The sequence below is a fragment of the Rattus norvegicus genome, chromosome 3 (assembly GCF_021556685.1).
Source record: "Rattus norvegicus strain SHRSP/BbbUtx chromosome 3, alternate assembly SHRSP_T2T, whole genome shotgun sequence".
Lineage (NCBI taxonomy): Eukaryota > Metazoa > Chordata > Mammalia > Rodentia > Muridae > Rattus > Rattus norvegicus.
This window is the reverse complement of record NC_141536.1, coordinates 155,712,806-155,729,907: the sequence shown is the minus strand read 5'-3', so window position 1 is coordinate 155,729,907 and position 17,102 is coordinate 155,712,806. Positions and strand designations below refer to the sequence as shown.

The following is a 17,102-nucleotide window of genomic DNA, read 5'->3' as shown; positions in this document are numbered from 1 at the left end:
GGCTTAGATTCTTACATGTCAACAGACCACCCCTGACCCTTGACAGTTCTCCAGGCTTTGGTCGGCCTGAAGTAGATCAGCTGCTCCTCTCACCATTGCCACTCGCACCCCCAGACTACGTCTTAGGTCCACATGGGGAGACCGGGTCAGCAGCTCAATCTTTGTCCCATCCCCCATCCATCTGAAATTGGATTTCCAGCCCCTTGCTGGATTTTATAGAGGAACTGGTTCAGACTTGTCTAGAAGCCTGTGGGTCCCTTGTCCAAGTTTGTGCACCAGGCAAGGACAGACTGTCCTGGCCAGGACCTCATAATGTAGCGTGAGTCCAAACAGTGTCTGTGCCTCAGCTGTGCCCTTCCCTGCCTACGTGGCCTTGTCCCGACACTGGACTCTTTGTGCCCGAGTTTCTCCACTGTAAAACTGTCTCGGTGGTAGCTGTTATTCCTTTGACACACGTGCAATCTTTTTTTTCTGAGTATATTAAGTGACTAATGCCTATCTTGCGTTGCTGGTCTCAGGACGCTCATGCACAAAGACCTGCAGGCGCTCACGGAAGCCATGTATACCAACCTGCGCACCGTCCTGCTGGGTGACTCCACAGAAGGAGGCAGTGGCTGGCAGGAGAAAGGTCTGCTTGAGTTCTCCTACAGCTCCCTGCTCAGGTGAGCCCATAACCTTGTCATGGCCGAGGGAATTGGGGGTACCCTGTGGGTGAGGGCACTGTGGGAGATGCTCAGAACAGAACACGGGAAGGAGGTGACTCAGGTGGAACCCCAAATTCACCCTACGCAACCTGAGCTGTGAACCAGATGTGAGCTGTAAAAAGCGCCAAGTGTCCGAGTGTCCTCCAGAGCAGGAGTCCATCTTAAGTCCGGGTTTCTATTCCTGCACAAACACCGTGACCAAGAAGCAAGTTGGGGAGGAAAGGGTTTATTCAGCTCACACTTCCACATTGCTGTTCATCATCAAAGGAAGTCAGGACTGGAACTCAAGCAGGTCAGGAAGCAGGAGCTAATGCAGAGGCCATGGAGGGATATTGCTTACTGGCTTGCTTCCCCTGGCTTGCTCAGCTTGCTCTCTTGTAGAACCCATGACCACCAGCCCAGGGATGGCACCATCACAAGGAGCTGGGCCCTCCCCACTTAATCACTTATTGAGAAAATGCCTTACAGCTGGCTCTCATGGAGGCATTTCCTCAAGGGAGGCTCCTCTGTGACAACCCCAGCATGTGTCAAGTTGACACACAAAAGCAGCCAGCACAGTCCCCTAGGTGGGCATCCTGGCATCTGGCTCTCATCAGCTAGCAATGATGCTTAGAAGACCAACCAGGGAGCTCGACCTGAGGTCAGACCTCATAACTGTAGTAAAAACAGTGCAGCAAAGTGCAACTCCTTCAGCTGTGCAGCATCCTCAGTGGTCCCCCAGGACACAGCAGGGGACATAGCAGATGAGTTCCTTATGCCTGAGAGGGCAGCGATCCAGAGATGGGACATCTGGGGGCTTTCAGCCTCAATGCTAAGGTTTAACCGCAGGGCTGTGGGGCACCTGCAGTGTGAAGACTTTGGTGGGGAAGCAGCAAGTGCTAAGCCCTGGAGTGGCAAGAAGCTGGGTGAAGGGGCCAGGGCGGCTAGAACAAAGCAGGGAAGTGGCAGGGAGAACAGGTAGAGATATCTGCAGAAGCCGGCCTCACAGCCGGGTGGAAGGCTTTGGAATGTAGGCTCAGCTGGATGGTGGTGACCTTTAGGGACCCACAAAGGGGCCCCGATACAATCTGATTTGTGTCTATGCAGAGGACTCTGTAGGCGAGACCCAGGCAAGGGGACCCACCAGGACATCCGTGGGTCATAGCGATAGCCTGGACCGAGGAGAGGGCAAGAATACAAGGTTGGCAGGAAGGTTTTTAACAGGAGGGAGAGTTGGGAGACTGTACCTCAATGGTCAGTAGCACCGACCCAAAACAACAACAAAAGACACTTTATTCATAGAAGTTGAGAGAGACACACGTGCGTTCCGATAAGAGGCAACCATTCATTTGTTGTCATGGGTGCATGTGTGTACACAGGTGCCATCACATCTGTTTGGACTGGGTGGGTAAACTCACTTCATGCTCCCTGAGGTGGTAATTTACAGACCCACTAGTTAGATGGGAAAATTCACCCAGGGTCCCTGTCAGGGTGGTAGGTGGCTGCTCTCAGCATCCCTTCCGTGAGACACAGCCTTTTTGTTTGGCACAGTTCACACACACAGTAGGGCTATACTGGTCTGCATGCTGCTGGCTCCCCTGTTGTTTAGAATGAGAACTGATCTAGCAAGGGACAGCAGAACCTTGTCCCTGACTGGCAAGTTCTCAGCAGGGTGACACTCAGGTGTCCTGGCTTCTGTCACCCTGAATCTTCCTGTGGAACAGCAAGGAGATACGGGGTGGGGGGCTTAGGCAGGGGCACCAGTTGGCACCAGCATAGGGAGTCCCACAGGGTCTAGGCCTGGCCTGAGTTTCTACCTCCACCAGGCTTGGTGTGCTGAGGCATTGCAGTTACCTGAACAATGAAAGTGCGTAAGATTCAGAAAGGCAGATACGAGGTGATGGTCCCTGTGCCCCAACTTCCCGAACCTTCCAACGTGTCCTGTGGTGCCTGGCCTTCCTTCAAAGTGGTATCCTAAGTTCCACTCTGGCTCCCTTGACTCCGAGGCAACTCACTTCACCCTGAGCAGAGGGCTCCTCTCCAGGGCGGTTCAGTTGGGTTTCCGACTGGAAAAGCTTGCTACATAGTCTCTAGGCCACTAACTCTGCATCTCCCAAGAGCTGTGGGCTTCGGCAGCTCCATTTTAGTTTATGGCACCGAGCGCCACCTAGTGGCCATCTGGGTCCACATACGCTTGTAGGCTATGTGTTCCCTATGTCTGCCCAGAGTTAGGGAGGAAAACATGAGAACCTTTCAGGCTGAGGATGAGGATGGGGAAGGCTGAGCTTGGCCTCTGAGCCCTAACTTTTCCTAGGCGAAGCTGGCTTCCTGTCAGCCCAGAGGAGAGAGCAGGTGTGGGCCTCCTACCTGGAGAGTTTGTTTCCAGCACAGACACTGGGCTGGGCTGGAGAGGGGAGTGGGGTGCAGGTGGGGTTGTGATGGTGACATGGATGGCTCCTGGTAGACAGACTTATGATGGCCTGTCACCAGAGTCCTCAGGAGTGTGTTGTATTTATATATCGATCTTTCCAGTCACTCTACCACCCACCCACACCACTCACATCCATTCATCCACCCATCAACCTGTCCACCGTCCGACTTAACCTCCATCTACCCATCTATCCACCCACCCATCCACCTCTGTGAACCCACTCATTCACCCACGAATCTACCCACCCAGCCACTCACTATTGCTCCATAGACATGCCTACCCACCATCATTGACCCAGCATCCATTGCGGGCCTACTGCTGCAGGCACGGTGTGAGTGAGGCTCAGGGTGAGGGCTACACGTGCTTCTCTCAGTCTCCCCGCTCCCCTCTCCTTCCTGTTTCTCCCTCTCCCTGCTTGGAAAAACCCTCTCCTGGGAGACCCAAGGCTGGGGGAGCTTAGGAAGGTGACGTGGTGTTCTGCTCCACTCTGTTGCTGTGATAAAACACTCCCACTAAAAGCAACTTGGGAAACAAAGGGTTTACTTCATCATACATTTTCAGGTCACACAACATCTCTGAGGGAAATAGGCAGGGTAGGAACTGAAGAGGGGAAACTGAGGCAGGGTAGGAACTGAAGACAGGACCTGACTTGTTGCTGTCACCCCAGCGCTGGCTACCTGACCCTGTATGGAGTGGAGGCCTCACCACGCACCCACGAGAGTCAGGCCCTCGACCGTGACCACTCAGCCGACGTTTTCCGCACCTTCCGCCAGCTGGATCTGATGCTCCCCAAACTGGCTCGAGGCTCCTTGTCAGTGGGTAAGCATCGTGATGTCACAGCAGAAATGGATGATTGCTCATGGCACTTCAATAAGTGTGTTACAGTTTTCCTCGTTCCTGGCTAGCTACCAAATAATTGAGATCGGATCACTATATTTATTTAACATGCATTAATAAGGGCACAACAACTGAACAGTTACTACTCTGCTTTAATCTTTTATGCTGATCTGGCTAAGATACTGGCAGGTTTGGCTTTCTCATCCTCTCTCCTGGATCTCTTTCCTGGGCTGAATCCCTTTCCCTAGCTGACAGGAAGTTCCGCCCTATTCTCTCTCCTGCTCAGTCATTGGCTGTTAAGCTCTCTTTATTGACATGTCAGGAAACAATTGAGGAGCTGGTGTTTACATAAGATTGAGGCAGGAGGTTTTCTGGATTAGGATTGCAAGGGAGACAGAAATGAGCACTTGAATCTTCACACTGTGCACAAGAACACTGTGCCTAGGTGGTGCGTCCCATGCACGGCAGACTGGATGGTCTTTCCCTACAAAGCAACAGCAGCCATGCTGGGTAGAGCAGGCCTTTAGCCCCAGCACTCTAGAGGCAGAGGCAGGTGGATCTCTGTGAGTTTGAGGCCAGCCTGGTCTATATAGCAAACTCCAGGACAGCCTGGGCTACTACATAGTGAGACTCTGTCTCAAACAACCAAAAATTAACCAATTAATTAGTTAGTTAACATTAAAGAAGCAGCGAAAACCTTGTGATAAAATATCCAAGGAAATGGACTGGAGGGATGGCTCAGCGGTTTAAGAGCATTGACTGCTCTTCCAGAGGTCCTGAGTTCAATTCCCAGCAACCGCATGGTGGCTCACAACCATCTGTAATGGGATCTGATGCCCTCTTCTGGTGTGTCTGAAGACAGCTACAGTGTTGTATTCAAATAAAGTGTTTAAAAAAAAAATCCAAGGAAAACACTAAAGATGGAAGGATGTGTTTTGGCTCCCGGTTTCAGAGGTGTCGATCCACAGCCACCTGACTCCATTGCTGTGGTATATCTGAACTTGATGCGGGCAGAGCCCTCAGTAGGAGCACTCAGCAGAGGAGGCTGCGACCTCGTGGCAGCCAGGAAGTGGAGAAAACTGGAAGAAGGGTCTGGGGATAAGATACACCGTTCAAAAGCACATTCCCGTGATCTGCTGCCTCAAGCACCCCATCCCCAGTAGCCCTTTCCAGCCGTAAGCTCATCTGGTCGTTAATCCACCTATGTAGCTGGTTCCCTCACAGCCCAGCTGTGTCTCCAGGACGCCACCAGCTGGGAACCAAATCTTCAGTACATGAGCCTGTTGGAGACACATTTCATATCCAGAACGTTGCAGTCCATTTGGATTCAGAGCTCTTGAGACTGAGCCAAGTGCACGTTTGACAGGAACTATGAGGAGGAGGGGACATAACAGACTCTGGGCTCTACCTCCTCAGATCTCTGTGGTGTTACTGTGTCCAATGGGAAGGACAACAGTGTCATCCTAGGTGTCCTTAGGCTCCGCTGAGGCCATGGATAGCATCATTGCTTGCTGAGGACTTAACCTTGTTCTGAGTGTCAACCAGGCCGAGTATGGACACATCTGAGAGACACCCTATCATTTTAACATGTCTTTTCTCCCTGCTTCACTTTGCTCTTTCGAAACAGGGTCTCTGTAGACCAGGCTGGTCCTTAAATTTAGGATCCTCCTATCTCAGTCTCCCAAGAACTAAGATTACAGGTGTTCATGTCCATTGAGCAATTCACACACCTACCCAAAGATCTGCCAGACCCTAGGGCTGTCACCTCTCTTCCCGTTGGTTTGCCAGCCTGCTGGGCAGAGGCTGTAGCTTCCTCTTGTCACAGCATTGTCAGATGCAAGTCATGAACCTGGAGGGCGGAAAAGAGCATACGCATCCCACCCACCTCCCCGCCTCACCTGTTGAGCGATGGTTTGGCTTCTCCGGCCTCTGCAAGCCCTCTCTGTGAGCTGTGCAGACATTGTACAGACATTGTTCACTGTCTGATGCAGTCCCCTGGGGTCTGAGGCTCGCACGGGTGAAATCACTCGTCACAGGAGAAGCAGGTAGGTGGCAGAGTAGGCAACAGGCACACTTTGTCTGATTCCGAAATCCAATGTGTTAAACATATGTCCCAACGCAGCACCAGTTGCTTCTCCAGAAAAAAAAGTTTCTACACTCTTCCTCCTTCCAAGGGATGCAGAGGACGCATCCGTGAAAGGCTGTTTCCCAGTGTGAGCAGGAGGTGGCAGTGTTGGACAGTTGCTCTCCGGTGGACTCAAGCAGTTCCCAGACCTGGTGGGTGCGGTATAAACAGAAAGACCAACCGGCAAAACCCTACCAAAAATATCAAATGTACATCTTTTCCTCCCACGGTGCCTCTTCCAGGCAATGATCCCACAGAAGTGCTCACATGTAGTGGCCGGTAAGACCACTCAATGGCCACACTGTGACTGAAGAGCTAGAACTGAACTGTGCCAGAGTAGGGGCTGACTAACGGACACAATGTGTGAGAACATCATATGACATCAGCTCCCAAACCTGTGGAAGTGAAAGGGGTGAAACCCACGGTGGCTGGAGATCAAGGTGGGGAACACTGGCCAGACCTTCCACCTCAATCCAGATGTGGTAGCCATATGCTTGGATTTTTGCCTTTAACAATTGAGATGAAGCAAAGAGAAACGGATCCTTACAGCACCAGGAACTATAGGCAGGCAAACAGACAGACAGGCAAGCAGGCAGACAGACAGACAGACACAAGAGCACCTAGATTATCAACCTCCCCTCCCCCCAATTTGGTTTTTCAAGACAAGGTTTCTCTGTATAGCTCTGGCTATTCTGAAACTCGCTCTGTAGACCAGGCTAGCCTCGAACTCACAGAGATCTAACTGCCTGCCTTTACTTCCCAAGCGCTGGGATTAAAGGCATGCACCACTACACCTAGCCTGGATTATCAGTTTCGTTAGAAAATGAGGTATGTGCCTGGGTGAAGCCACTTGCTTTGTGGCGTCTGAGGGTGTATTGGGGCGGCCTGGAGATCTCCCCTCTCTTCAGATCTACTTAGCCTCCTCCTCTGTGGGATCTTCCTCTGCTGACCTTACCTCTCTGCTCTAGAGGTGTTTGAGTGGAGACCCCAAATCTGTGTCCTGACCATGGCCAGTGAGGCTCTTTCTGGGATGCTAAGCCTCTGCCTTTCATGCATGGTTTAGGTCCTAGGGAGAGAGGCCATTGCCTCGAGTGTGGTCCTCCCAGACGGCCCCAGAAAGCTTCCCACATTCATGAGATCTCCATGGGTTCTTGCTATGGAGAAATTCTCTCTTGCAGGAGCAGGCCCTTACGCCTTTCTGCAAAAGACATGGGTCCTAGGCAACTTTACAGGGCTTCACCCCACGTTTTCCCATCAGTGATACCCAGATGAGTTGTGAGAGGCTGAGGCTGGGTGGCCCTCAGTGAGACGACTATAACCTTCCTCTTCTGTGCTCTGTCCCCGCAGGGGATAAAGACCATGCATGCAGTGTCAAAAGCCGCCTGTGGAAGCTGCTGTCTCCAGCCGGACTGGCCTCCAGGGCTGACCGGAGCAGCTGGTTGGAGAGTTACCTGAGACATCTTGAGGAGATGGGGGTATCAGAGGACATGCAGGCCCGGGCACTGGTGCTGCAGCTCTGGGCCACACAAGTAAGCATGAGTGGGTAGGTGTGGAATTCATGTGCGTGTGCTGGTGTGAGCAGGTGAGGCATGCGTGAGCACACAGACTACTGATCGACCCACCCGACACTGTTTCTCTGGGCCAGCAGCTTTGTAAACAGGTGGTCCAAATGATGGGCTTTATAGGGAAACATGGCAGACTGATAGAAAAATGGGACTCGTGTAGGCCAGGCTAGCCTCGAACGTGCTATGTAGCCAAGGATAGTCTTTTTTTTTTTTTTTTAAGATTTATTTATTTATATGTAAGTACACTGTAGCTGTCTTCAGACACACCAGAAGAGGGCATCAGATCTCATTACAGATGGTTGTGACCACCATGTGGGTGCTGGGAATTGAACTCAGGACCTCTGGAAGAGCAGTCAGTGCTCTTAACCACTGAGCCATCTCTCCAGCCCCCCAAGGATAGTCTTGAACACGTGATCCTCCTTCCTTCTTCTATAGAACGCCAGGTTACAGACATGTGCTAGCACGCCTGGTTTATATGGTTCTGGGATAGATGAGAGCCTGGGCATTCTGGGAAAGGTTTGCCTCCAGTCTGTAAACTCTGTACATAGCTTAATGGACTCCTGTACGTGCTGACTTGGTTCTCTAGCCTCTCACACCTCAGTTACTTTCTTTCCCTCGCTCCTGCTGTGGTTTGGTCCCCTTTGTGGCCAAGTTGCAAATAACCCAACTCTTCTCCTTTGCTTATGTCACAATGTCTCCAGCAAGCGAGATCGTCCTACGGCCTGATGTCAAACGACAAGGTTTAGCTCAGACTCATGATCGCGGTCTAACCTGTGTCTCCTAGTCATCCCAAATGTGCCTCTGTCCCGGTTTCTTCTCTGTTTTGGGGATGAAATACTCCAACCAAAGCAACTTAGAAAGGACGGGTGTGTTTTAACTCACTGTTCAAGATTACAGTCCGTCATTGTGGGAAAGCCACGGCGGTGTGGGCTCTGGTCACAGTGAATACAGTCAATGCTCACCTCCTCTGTCCCCTGACACAGTGCAGAGCCTAGGAGTGGAGCCACCCAGGGAGTGGTTCCCATCTTGGTTAAGGCAAGATTATCCTCACAAGCGTGCTGAGAGGCTAGTCTTCCAGGGGATTCTAGAACTCAAGCTGACAACTGAGAACCATTGTAGCCACTTAAGGCTTATCCTGCTGGGCCTCTGCGTCAGCATCCGTGTGGTACCTGGCCATTTTGCACCTTCAGTGTCCATTCGTCTGGTGCTTGTTCTGTTCTTCTCACTGCTTTCTATGACCTTGGCATTTTTTACTTTTGCTTTTGTAGAGTGTAGACCCATGATTCTGAGAATTACTGCAAAGCTCCTTCAAGTTCCTCAGTCCTTCTGGGAATGCTTGTGTTTCAGAGAGGCTGGGGCAGGGAGCTGAGGTCCAGGATGCATGCTCAATGGCTGGGGAAGTCAATGTGTGGTAGCAAACAGGGCTGAGATTAGTGCTGTCCTAGGAGTCACAGCTAGAGGCTTAGGGAGGCCTCTCCCTGAGTTGTTTGCACTGTTCCTGTATGTCGAGAAAGCTAGCTTCAGAGATCTGGGAATTTGGAAATATTCTAGGCAGGGGGTCAGCAAGAGCAAAGTCTTAGGATTGGAGCTTGCCAAGGAATCTGGCTACCACAAGGGGTTGAGCCTGGGGAGCCCCCAAAGAAAAAATAAGTAATGACTCCGGGGGGTGGGGCTGGAAGAGTTCTGAGATTATTATCTTTTTTTAGAGACTGTTTATCATGAAGATTTGTGTGTGTGTGTGTGTGTGTGTGTGTGTGTGTGTGTGTGTGTAGCACATGTATGTGTATACGTGCACCACCTGGTGCCTAGGAGGCCAGTAGAGGGCACCAGATCTCCTGGAACTGGAGTTAACATACATGTTTGTGAGAGCAGTTGCATGCAGATGTTGGAAATTGAACTCGGGTCCTCTGAAGATGTGTTCTTAACCTCTGAGCCACCTCTCCATCTCTCTAGCATTAGTTTCTGAGATCTTAAGGTTCCCTTCTGGACAGGAGCAGGTCACCAGTGTGCAGGCAATGTTGGCGGGGATTGGAGAGTCAGATACATGTGGGGAACTAAGATGGCAACCAGTGACTTTGGTCACAGAGCCAGTGCTGACCTGAGGAAAGGAGCAGTTGCTTGGATGCTGTGAATCTGAGGCCCGGTTACTGCTCTCTCCCTGCCCAGCCCTTTGCTTTCTCTTGGCCCTGCTTGGCAGTGACTGGTGTCCCTGGGTGATTCCTCTCCATCGACTGACAACTTATTTTTAGTGTCCTCAGAGCTATTAACTGTCCTGCAGGCCAAGGCTGGCAGAGGCAGGGCAGGTCTTAATCAGCAGTTGGCCCTATGCGTGCCTGATAACATATTTATGGGCTAAGAGGACAGGGTGCTCCAAAGTGTCCTCAGAGCCCCTTGTACAAATGACCTCTGTGCGCAGATTGGGAAGGTGGCCAGGCACTGGAGAAGCAGATCCCGGCGATGGCCTTGGGCAGGGCTAAGAAGGAACAGGTCTTCCCAGCAGAGGGGTCTGGAGGACGCTGGGTGGTGAGAGCAGGGCAAAGGCTGGATGGTCCAGCAGCTCTGGACACAGCTGTGGGCCCGTCTACCTGGGTGTGAAGTGGCTGTCACCTTCTAGCAAGTCGCTGCACACGGCGCTACCTCAGTTTACCCACCTCTACGATAGCTGTGCAGCTCCTTCCTCAGGGTGTTGTGGGACGGCGAAAGGAGCTTTGGACCCACACCCTGCACGTAACAAGGGTTCACCTGGTGTTTCAACAGAGATCTATTGTATGCAACTGCCACCTTGGCTCTTGGGAGGCAGAGGCAGGAGGATCGAAAGTTCAAGGTCACCTGCTCCTCTCTAGAGAGTTTGGGGCTAGCCTGGGATACATTAGATCTTATCTCCAAAAACTAATCAACAGACACGAGTTCAAGTCCCGAATGTGCATGACCTTACTCTAGAAACCATATACACAAGGCTGGAGTGGGGGTTGGGGGGACAGATCCAAGTTCTCATCTAAACAACAGGCCACACTACGGTGCTGCATGGAGTCCTAAAGGGCACCCACCTCACTTGGAATGAAGCCCCTCCTGCCCACAGGGTCTCAAGGGCTTCTGTGACACTTTAAGACTCTGTGCAGCACCATAGTGTGGCCTGTTGTGCTTTCGAGGGAAGTGGAGGCAGAGGAATTGAAGTCTCTAGGTCAGAGAAGGTGGGGTGGAGGGGAAGGGAGAGGGGTTGGGTTCTGGAGTCTCTTGTAGTACTGATGTGCAGGACTGGGAGCCAGGATCGGTCAGCTTCCAGTCTGAGCCTGGCTAGGGAAAATGTTGGGAGGAGAAATCAAGGCAGAAGGTTGGGGTTTGGTCACATGAGATGCAGATGTTCTCGAGTTCAGGGTCAAAACATAGGTCAGAAACAAACCTATGGGACCCAACGGGGAACACACCTTTAATGCTAGCACTTTGGGGCTATAGACAGGTGAATCTAAGTGGGTTCGAGGCCAGTCTGCTCTTCATATCAAGTTCTAAGTTAACCAGGGCTACAGAGAGAACTTACTTTGAAAAACAAAAGAAAGTGGGAGGGAAAAAAAAAGCCACGGATTTGAAAGAGAGAAAGGGAGGAAAGGGAAGAAGGGAAATGATGCAATTTATAAGCTCAAAAAGTGAAAGAAATTTAAAAAGACAAAAGAATAAAAGAAAGTCAAGCGGGTTAAAAGGCACATGCATGAGATCACATAGCTCGAGGGAGTGGCTGGGAATGACTCCATTTGCAAAGTGCTTGTCCCTCACCTAAGAGCCGAGAACCCACCTTAGAAAGGTTAGAAAGAGAAAGCACAGGCGGGCGTGAAGGCACACATTTGTCATCACAGTTGGTGTGACAAGACAGCCAGGTCCCTGGGGTTTGCTGGCCAGCAGCCTACCCTACCTGCCAAGTGCCAGGCCAGTGAGAGACACTGTCTTACAAAACAAGCAGGGCAGCACCAGCGCAACGGCAGAGGACAGTGCCCAAGGCTTCTGCCCCACTCCAACAACACACACAGACACACAGACACATACAGACAGACACACACACAGACACACAGAGACACACATACACACATACACAGAGACACACAGACACACAGAGACACACATACACACATACACAGAGACACACAGACACACAGAGACACACATACACACAGATGCACACCCACAGGCACACACATACACACATACACACACACAGAGACACACAGATGCACATATACACACACACACAGACACACACAGACACACACAGACACACACAGACACACACAGACACACAGAGACACACACACAGACACACAGAGACACACACAGACACACACACATATACACAGATACACACACAGATGCACATAAATACACAGATACATACACAGACACATACACAGACACACATACATACACACACAGAGACACACATACACATATACACACACAGAGACACACAGAAGCACATATACACACACAGACACACACACAGACACACACAGACACACACAGACACACACACAGACACACACATATACACACATATACACAGATACACACACACAGATGCACATAAATACACAGATACATACACGGACACACACACAGACACACATACATACACACACAGAGACACAAATATACACAGATACACACATATACACAGACACACACACAGACACACAGACACATACAGACAGACAGACACACAGACACATACACACATACACAGAGACACACACAGACACACATATACACACAGATACACACAGACACACACAGACACATACAGACACACATATAAACACAAACACACATACACAGAGACACACACACAGACACACATATACACACAGATACACACAGACACACACACAGGCACACATATACAGAGACACACACACAGACACACACACAGACACACACACAGAGACACACATACATACATACATACACACACACACACACACACACACACACGGTGGCAGCCAACAAGCTTCACCCCACACCTTGCAGCCTGCCTGCTCCTGTGTATCTTTTGGACCTGAGGGAGCAGGCCGGGACTGCTTTTTCAACAGCTTCCAACGTCTAGTCTCACTGATAGGCTGTCACCTCCTCGATGGTTTCTGCGGACAGACACAGCTTGTTTCTGATTTGGGCCTGCTGAATGGGGCTGCGATTCATGCCCTCTGCCTGTGCAGCTATGTTGTGAAGACCTTATTGGGAGAGATGTCCAATGGCAACGTTTGAGTCTGTGACTACAGTTGCACTTAGGATAGACAGAACCTCCCTGCGGGTTGAGGTTGCTTGGGAGCTCGGCCATGTCTGCATCACTGGAAGATGCTGAGGGGGAAGTTAAAATAATTTCTTTGCCTGTAATTGCTCACCTGCTTATTCTTCCAGAGAATCCACTGCAACGCAAGAAGGAAGTAATGTTTTCCAAACTAGGAATAGCTATTGTTATCCGCCAGTTAAACCCGGCAGCCTGTGTGGACAGACATTCTTTGAGCTCACAAGTCTGTGGATCTGGCTGGTCTAACCAGGCCTGGCTGGAGCAATTTAGCTATAGCCTGTGTAGCCTGTGTATTTCTCATCCTGGACCCAAAGGCCCAGTCAAAGGTGGGGGAGAACACAAGGTCTCTGAAGGCCAAGGTCTTAGCTGTTTTCAGACACACCAGAAGAGGGCATCGGATCCCATTACAGATGGCTGTGAGCCACCATGTGGGTGCTAGGATTTGAACTCAGGACCTCTAGAAGCGCAGTCACTGCTCTTAACCACTGAGCCATCTCTTCGTGTTCTCCTGCTCTCACTGTTCTTGCTTGGCGGTCTTGTTCCTCTTATCCACTTGCTCTGATGAGTTATGGAGGCAACCCGGATGACCTTAGTCCAGGGGCTTCTCTTGAGGTCAGGATGCCACGAGAGGCCTTCAAGTAGGAACCAGGCTCAACCAAAGTTTCAAGCAGCTTTTGGCCACGGGCTGGAGATTGTAGATACTGGTGATGCCTGGGTGCTCCGCCAGCACGTGACCCAGCCATGTTGAGCGCTACACTGAGGCTCAACTTGCATCCACTCTCAGAGAAGCCCACTTGGTCATCCTGGTAGAGTAACAGGCATCTATCTCTTTGTTGCAGGGGAATATGGGACCCACGGCTTTCTGGCTCCTCCTCTTCCTCCTCAAGAACCCGGAAGCCCTCGATGCTGTCCATGCAGAGCTGAAACGCATCGTCTGGCAAGCAGAGAAGCCTGTTTTACAGATGACCGCACTCCCGCAGAAGATTCTAGACAGCATGCCTGTGCTAGGTAAGATGTTCAAACCTACCAGCCTGGGTAGCACAGGGCCCCCAAAGTCCTCCAAGTGTCCCTCATGATTCATGCCCAGTATCAGCTACCCAGGGCTCCTGGTCTCACAAGATTTTTTGGTGTTTGGTGAACCTGAAGTAGGTATAGTGGAAAAGAGGCTCAAATCGAGTTGTACATCTGAAAGTCCTGAGCCTGAAGTCCAGGAGCTCGAGCAGTGTCGCCAGGGCTTAGTGTCTCCATCCCCTATTTTCTCCTGGAGGTGCCCCTGGTCTCTGAGTGGCTGCCAGCAGCTAGAGGCTGGGCCTCTCACTCAGCATTCCTATTTGAAGTGCCGTGAATGTGTTCATTGGCTTTTTGGGTTATATGTCCATCCAGAACCAATCACAGGGCTCAGAGAGGTAGGTGGACTGGCCAATGAATGCTCACACCGACCACCTCAGAGTAGATCAACAGTGCAACTTTCGGAAACTGGTGGGGAATGGCCCCAGAAAGGAATGCACAGTGTGGGTGTAGCATTAGACTCTCCTTGGCTGTCTGATATCTTCGTGGATCCCACCCCACCCCCATGTACCAAGGGTTTCTCTGGGATCACAGAGTTCACACTTTGTCATCTGGCTTTTCCCACCTCGCTGTGTGATTGTGTACAAGGTACACACGCCCTGGTCCTTGCTCTGTTAGACAAGAACTGGAAGTGTCATCTGGGAAAGAGAACAGCCCACTGACCCTCCCTGCCCTCGCCCTTGCAGACAGTGTGCTCAATGAGACCCTCCGGCTCACGGCCGCCCCCTTCATCACCCGTGAGGTCATGGCAGACCTGGCCTTGCCTATGGCAGACAGGAGGGAATTCTCTCTTCGACGCGGTGACCGCCTTCTCCTCTTTCCTTTCCTGAGTCCCCAGAAGGACCCAGAAATCTACACAGAACCTGAAGTAAGTAGCAGGGAGGGCCAGGGCTGGCTATCCCAGGATCTGTGGGGTGTGGGGAAAATGACAGAGGGATCAGCCAACCCTAAGTGTTCTTTGCTCCCTCTTCAGCCTGGGGTTTGTCATCTCCATGGTCCTTTCACCAAGCCTCGTCCAGTCACTTCCCATTGCACTCAGTAGTGACAAGTCGGGAATAAGATCCCCAGCCCTTTGTCCTGGCACAGGCTTGTGTGGGGTGACATTACACATCAGCTTCTTGTTTCAGGTCTTTAAATACAACCGGTTCTTGAACCCAGATGGGTCAGAAAAGAAAGATTTTTACAAAGATGGGAAACGGCTAAAGAATTACAACATGCCTTGGGGCGCAGGGCACAACCAGTGCCTGGGGAAGAGCTATGCCATCAACAGCATCAAACAGTAAGCAAGGGGCAGGGCACAGGGGGACGGGGCACAGGGGGCGGGGCACGGGGCTAGTGGGGTATAGGGTATGGGGGCGGCGGGCCATGGGACCAGCAGGGCAGGGCATGGAGGCCGGCAGGGTATGAGGGCGATAGACATGGGCAGCGGGGCATAGGGCTGGCAGGGCATGGGACTGGTGGGGCATGGGGCATGGGGATGGTGTGGCACGGAGCGGCGGGGCAGGGCATGGGGACTGGCGGGGTACGGGAGTGGTAGAGCATGGGGCAGTGGGGCATAGAGCCGGCGGGGCATGGGGGCAGCAGGGCACCGAGCCGTCGGGACAGGGCATGGGGGCTGGTGAGGTACGGGGTGGTGAGCACAGAGCTGGCGCGGCAGGGCATGGGGGGCGGCAGGGCATGGGGGACAGCAGGGCATGGCCCAGTAGGGAAGGGTCCCATTAGTGAGGTATGGCTGGGGCAGGATTTGGATGTGGCCCAGGATGTGGCCAAGGTGCGGTGACACTTGATGCCTCTACTGTTTCTTTGACTGAAGGCCTCAGGCTAATGGTTTAGGGGTTAGATTCCAAACTGGCAGAGAGTCAACTCCTGTCCGCAAATCCGTTTATTTGTCTTTTTAAAACTCTCTTTTAAAAATCAGAAGCCACATTTCAGATTTCTCACATAATGATCAGATGTGCCAGCAAGGCTCTCCCTCTGAACGTGTAGTGGGAATACCGAACTCTGGCTGTGGCTGACTGTGGCTGCTGCAGGAGGTTCAGACCTTTGTGGCAGGAGCTGGCTGATCTTTAGGGTGCCCCTTGGTTGTTGTAACTCCTGGGAGGGCTAGGCAGCTCCCCTCAGACTCCTGGGACTCTTCCAGCCTCAGTCTCAGGACCACAAACTGCCTGGATGCAGGCCTGCAACTTCTGCCCATTGTTCTGTCTAGCTTCTATAACCTTCTGAGCCTGCCTCCTCAGCTATGAAATTTGGGTACCCATTACAGCCCCAAAATGGATCAGAATGGCCTTCCTAAGTGCCTACCCCACTGCCTGACTCATCACAGGCTTTGAGAAATGTTAGTCAGTATTTATGTCATGTCATTGACACAAAGGCACCATGCTGGGGGGAAAGCAAGTCACATAACCCTTTGACCTCACTTTTCTGGACAGCGAAGTAGAAACCATGATGGAGTCAGTTCTGCCCTAATGTTTAACAGCCTTTCCTAAAAACCACCTTATCACGCATAATCAGGCAGCGTAAGCAGCAGGGTGTCAGACTTGGGAGTTATAATCCCAGCTGTCGGGGAGGCTGAGGCAGGAGGATGGTGAGTTTAAAGCCAACTTTGGCCACTTAGTGAGCTCTTATTTCAGAATTAAGAATAACAAGATGGCTGATAGAGGCCAGCCCTCAATGTAGGGTGCTTGCTGAGCACACACGAGGCACAAGAGTCGATCCTCAGCAACACACAACAAATCGTACCTCAGAAAGTAAAGTCATAGGACATAGGCAAGGGGAGACTGAAGCCCATCAGTGACACAGAGAGGTTAGCACCAAATGGAACATGGTCATGCAGTGTCTCAGTTAGGGTTTACTGCTATGAACAGGCGCCATGACCAATGCAAGTCCTATAAGGACAATATTTAATTGGGGCTGGCTTACAGGTTCAGAGGTTCAATCCATTATCACCAAGGTGGGAGCGTGGCAGCATCTAGGCAGGCATGGTGCAGGAGGAGCTGAGAGTTCTATATCATCTGAAGGCAGCTAGCAGAATCCTGGCTTCCAGGCAGCTAGGATGAGGGTCTTAAAGCCCACGCCCACAGTGACACACCCACTCCAACAAGGC

The 17,102-nt window shown here is 51.6% G+C and overlaps 1 protein-coding gene across 1 annotated transcript in view; it reads left to right on the top strand.

The window, feature by feature from the left end:
* Ptgis (prostaglandin I2 synthase) overlaps positions 1–17,102 on the top strand; it is a 35,702-nt gene that overhangs the window by 16,933 nt on the left and 1,667 nt on the right. Inside the window, exons 4-9 of the mRNA NM_031557.2 lie at positions 519–662; positions 3,782–3,933; positions 7,424–7,605; positions 13,771–13,939; positions 14,686–14,867; positions 15,127–15,278. Of these exons, the coding sequence (NP_113745.1) occupies positions 519–662; positions 3,782–3,933; positions 7,424–7,605; positions 13,771–13,939; positions 14,686–14,867; positions 15,127–15,278 (981 nt within the window). The remainder of the gene's footprint in view (positions 1–518; positions 663–3,781; positions 3,934–7,423; positions 7,606–13,770; positions 13,940–14,685; positions 14,868–15,126; positions 15,279–17,102) is intronic.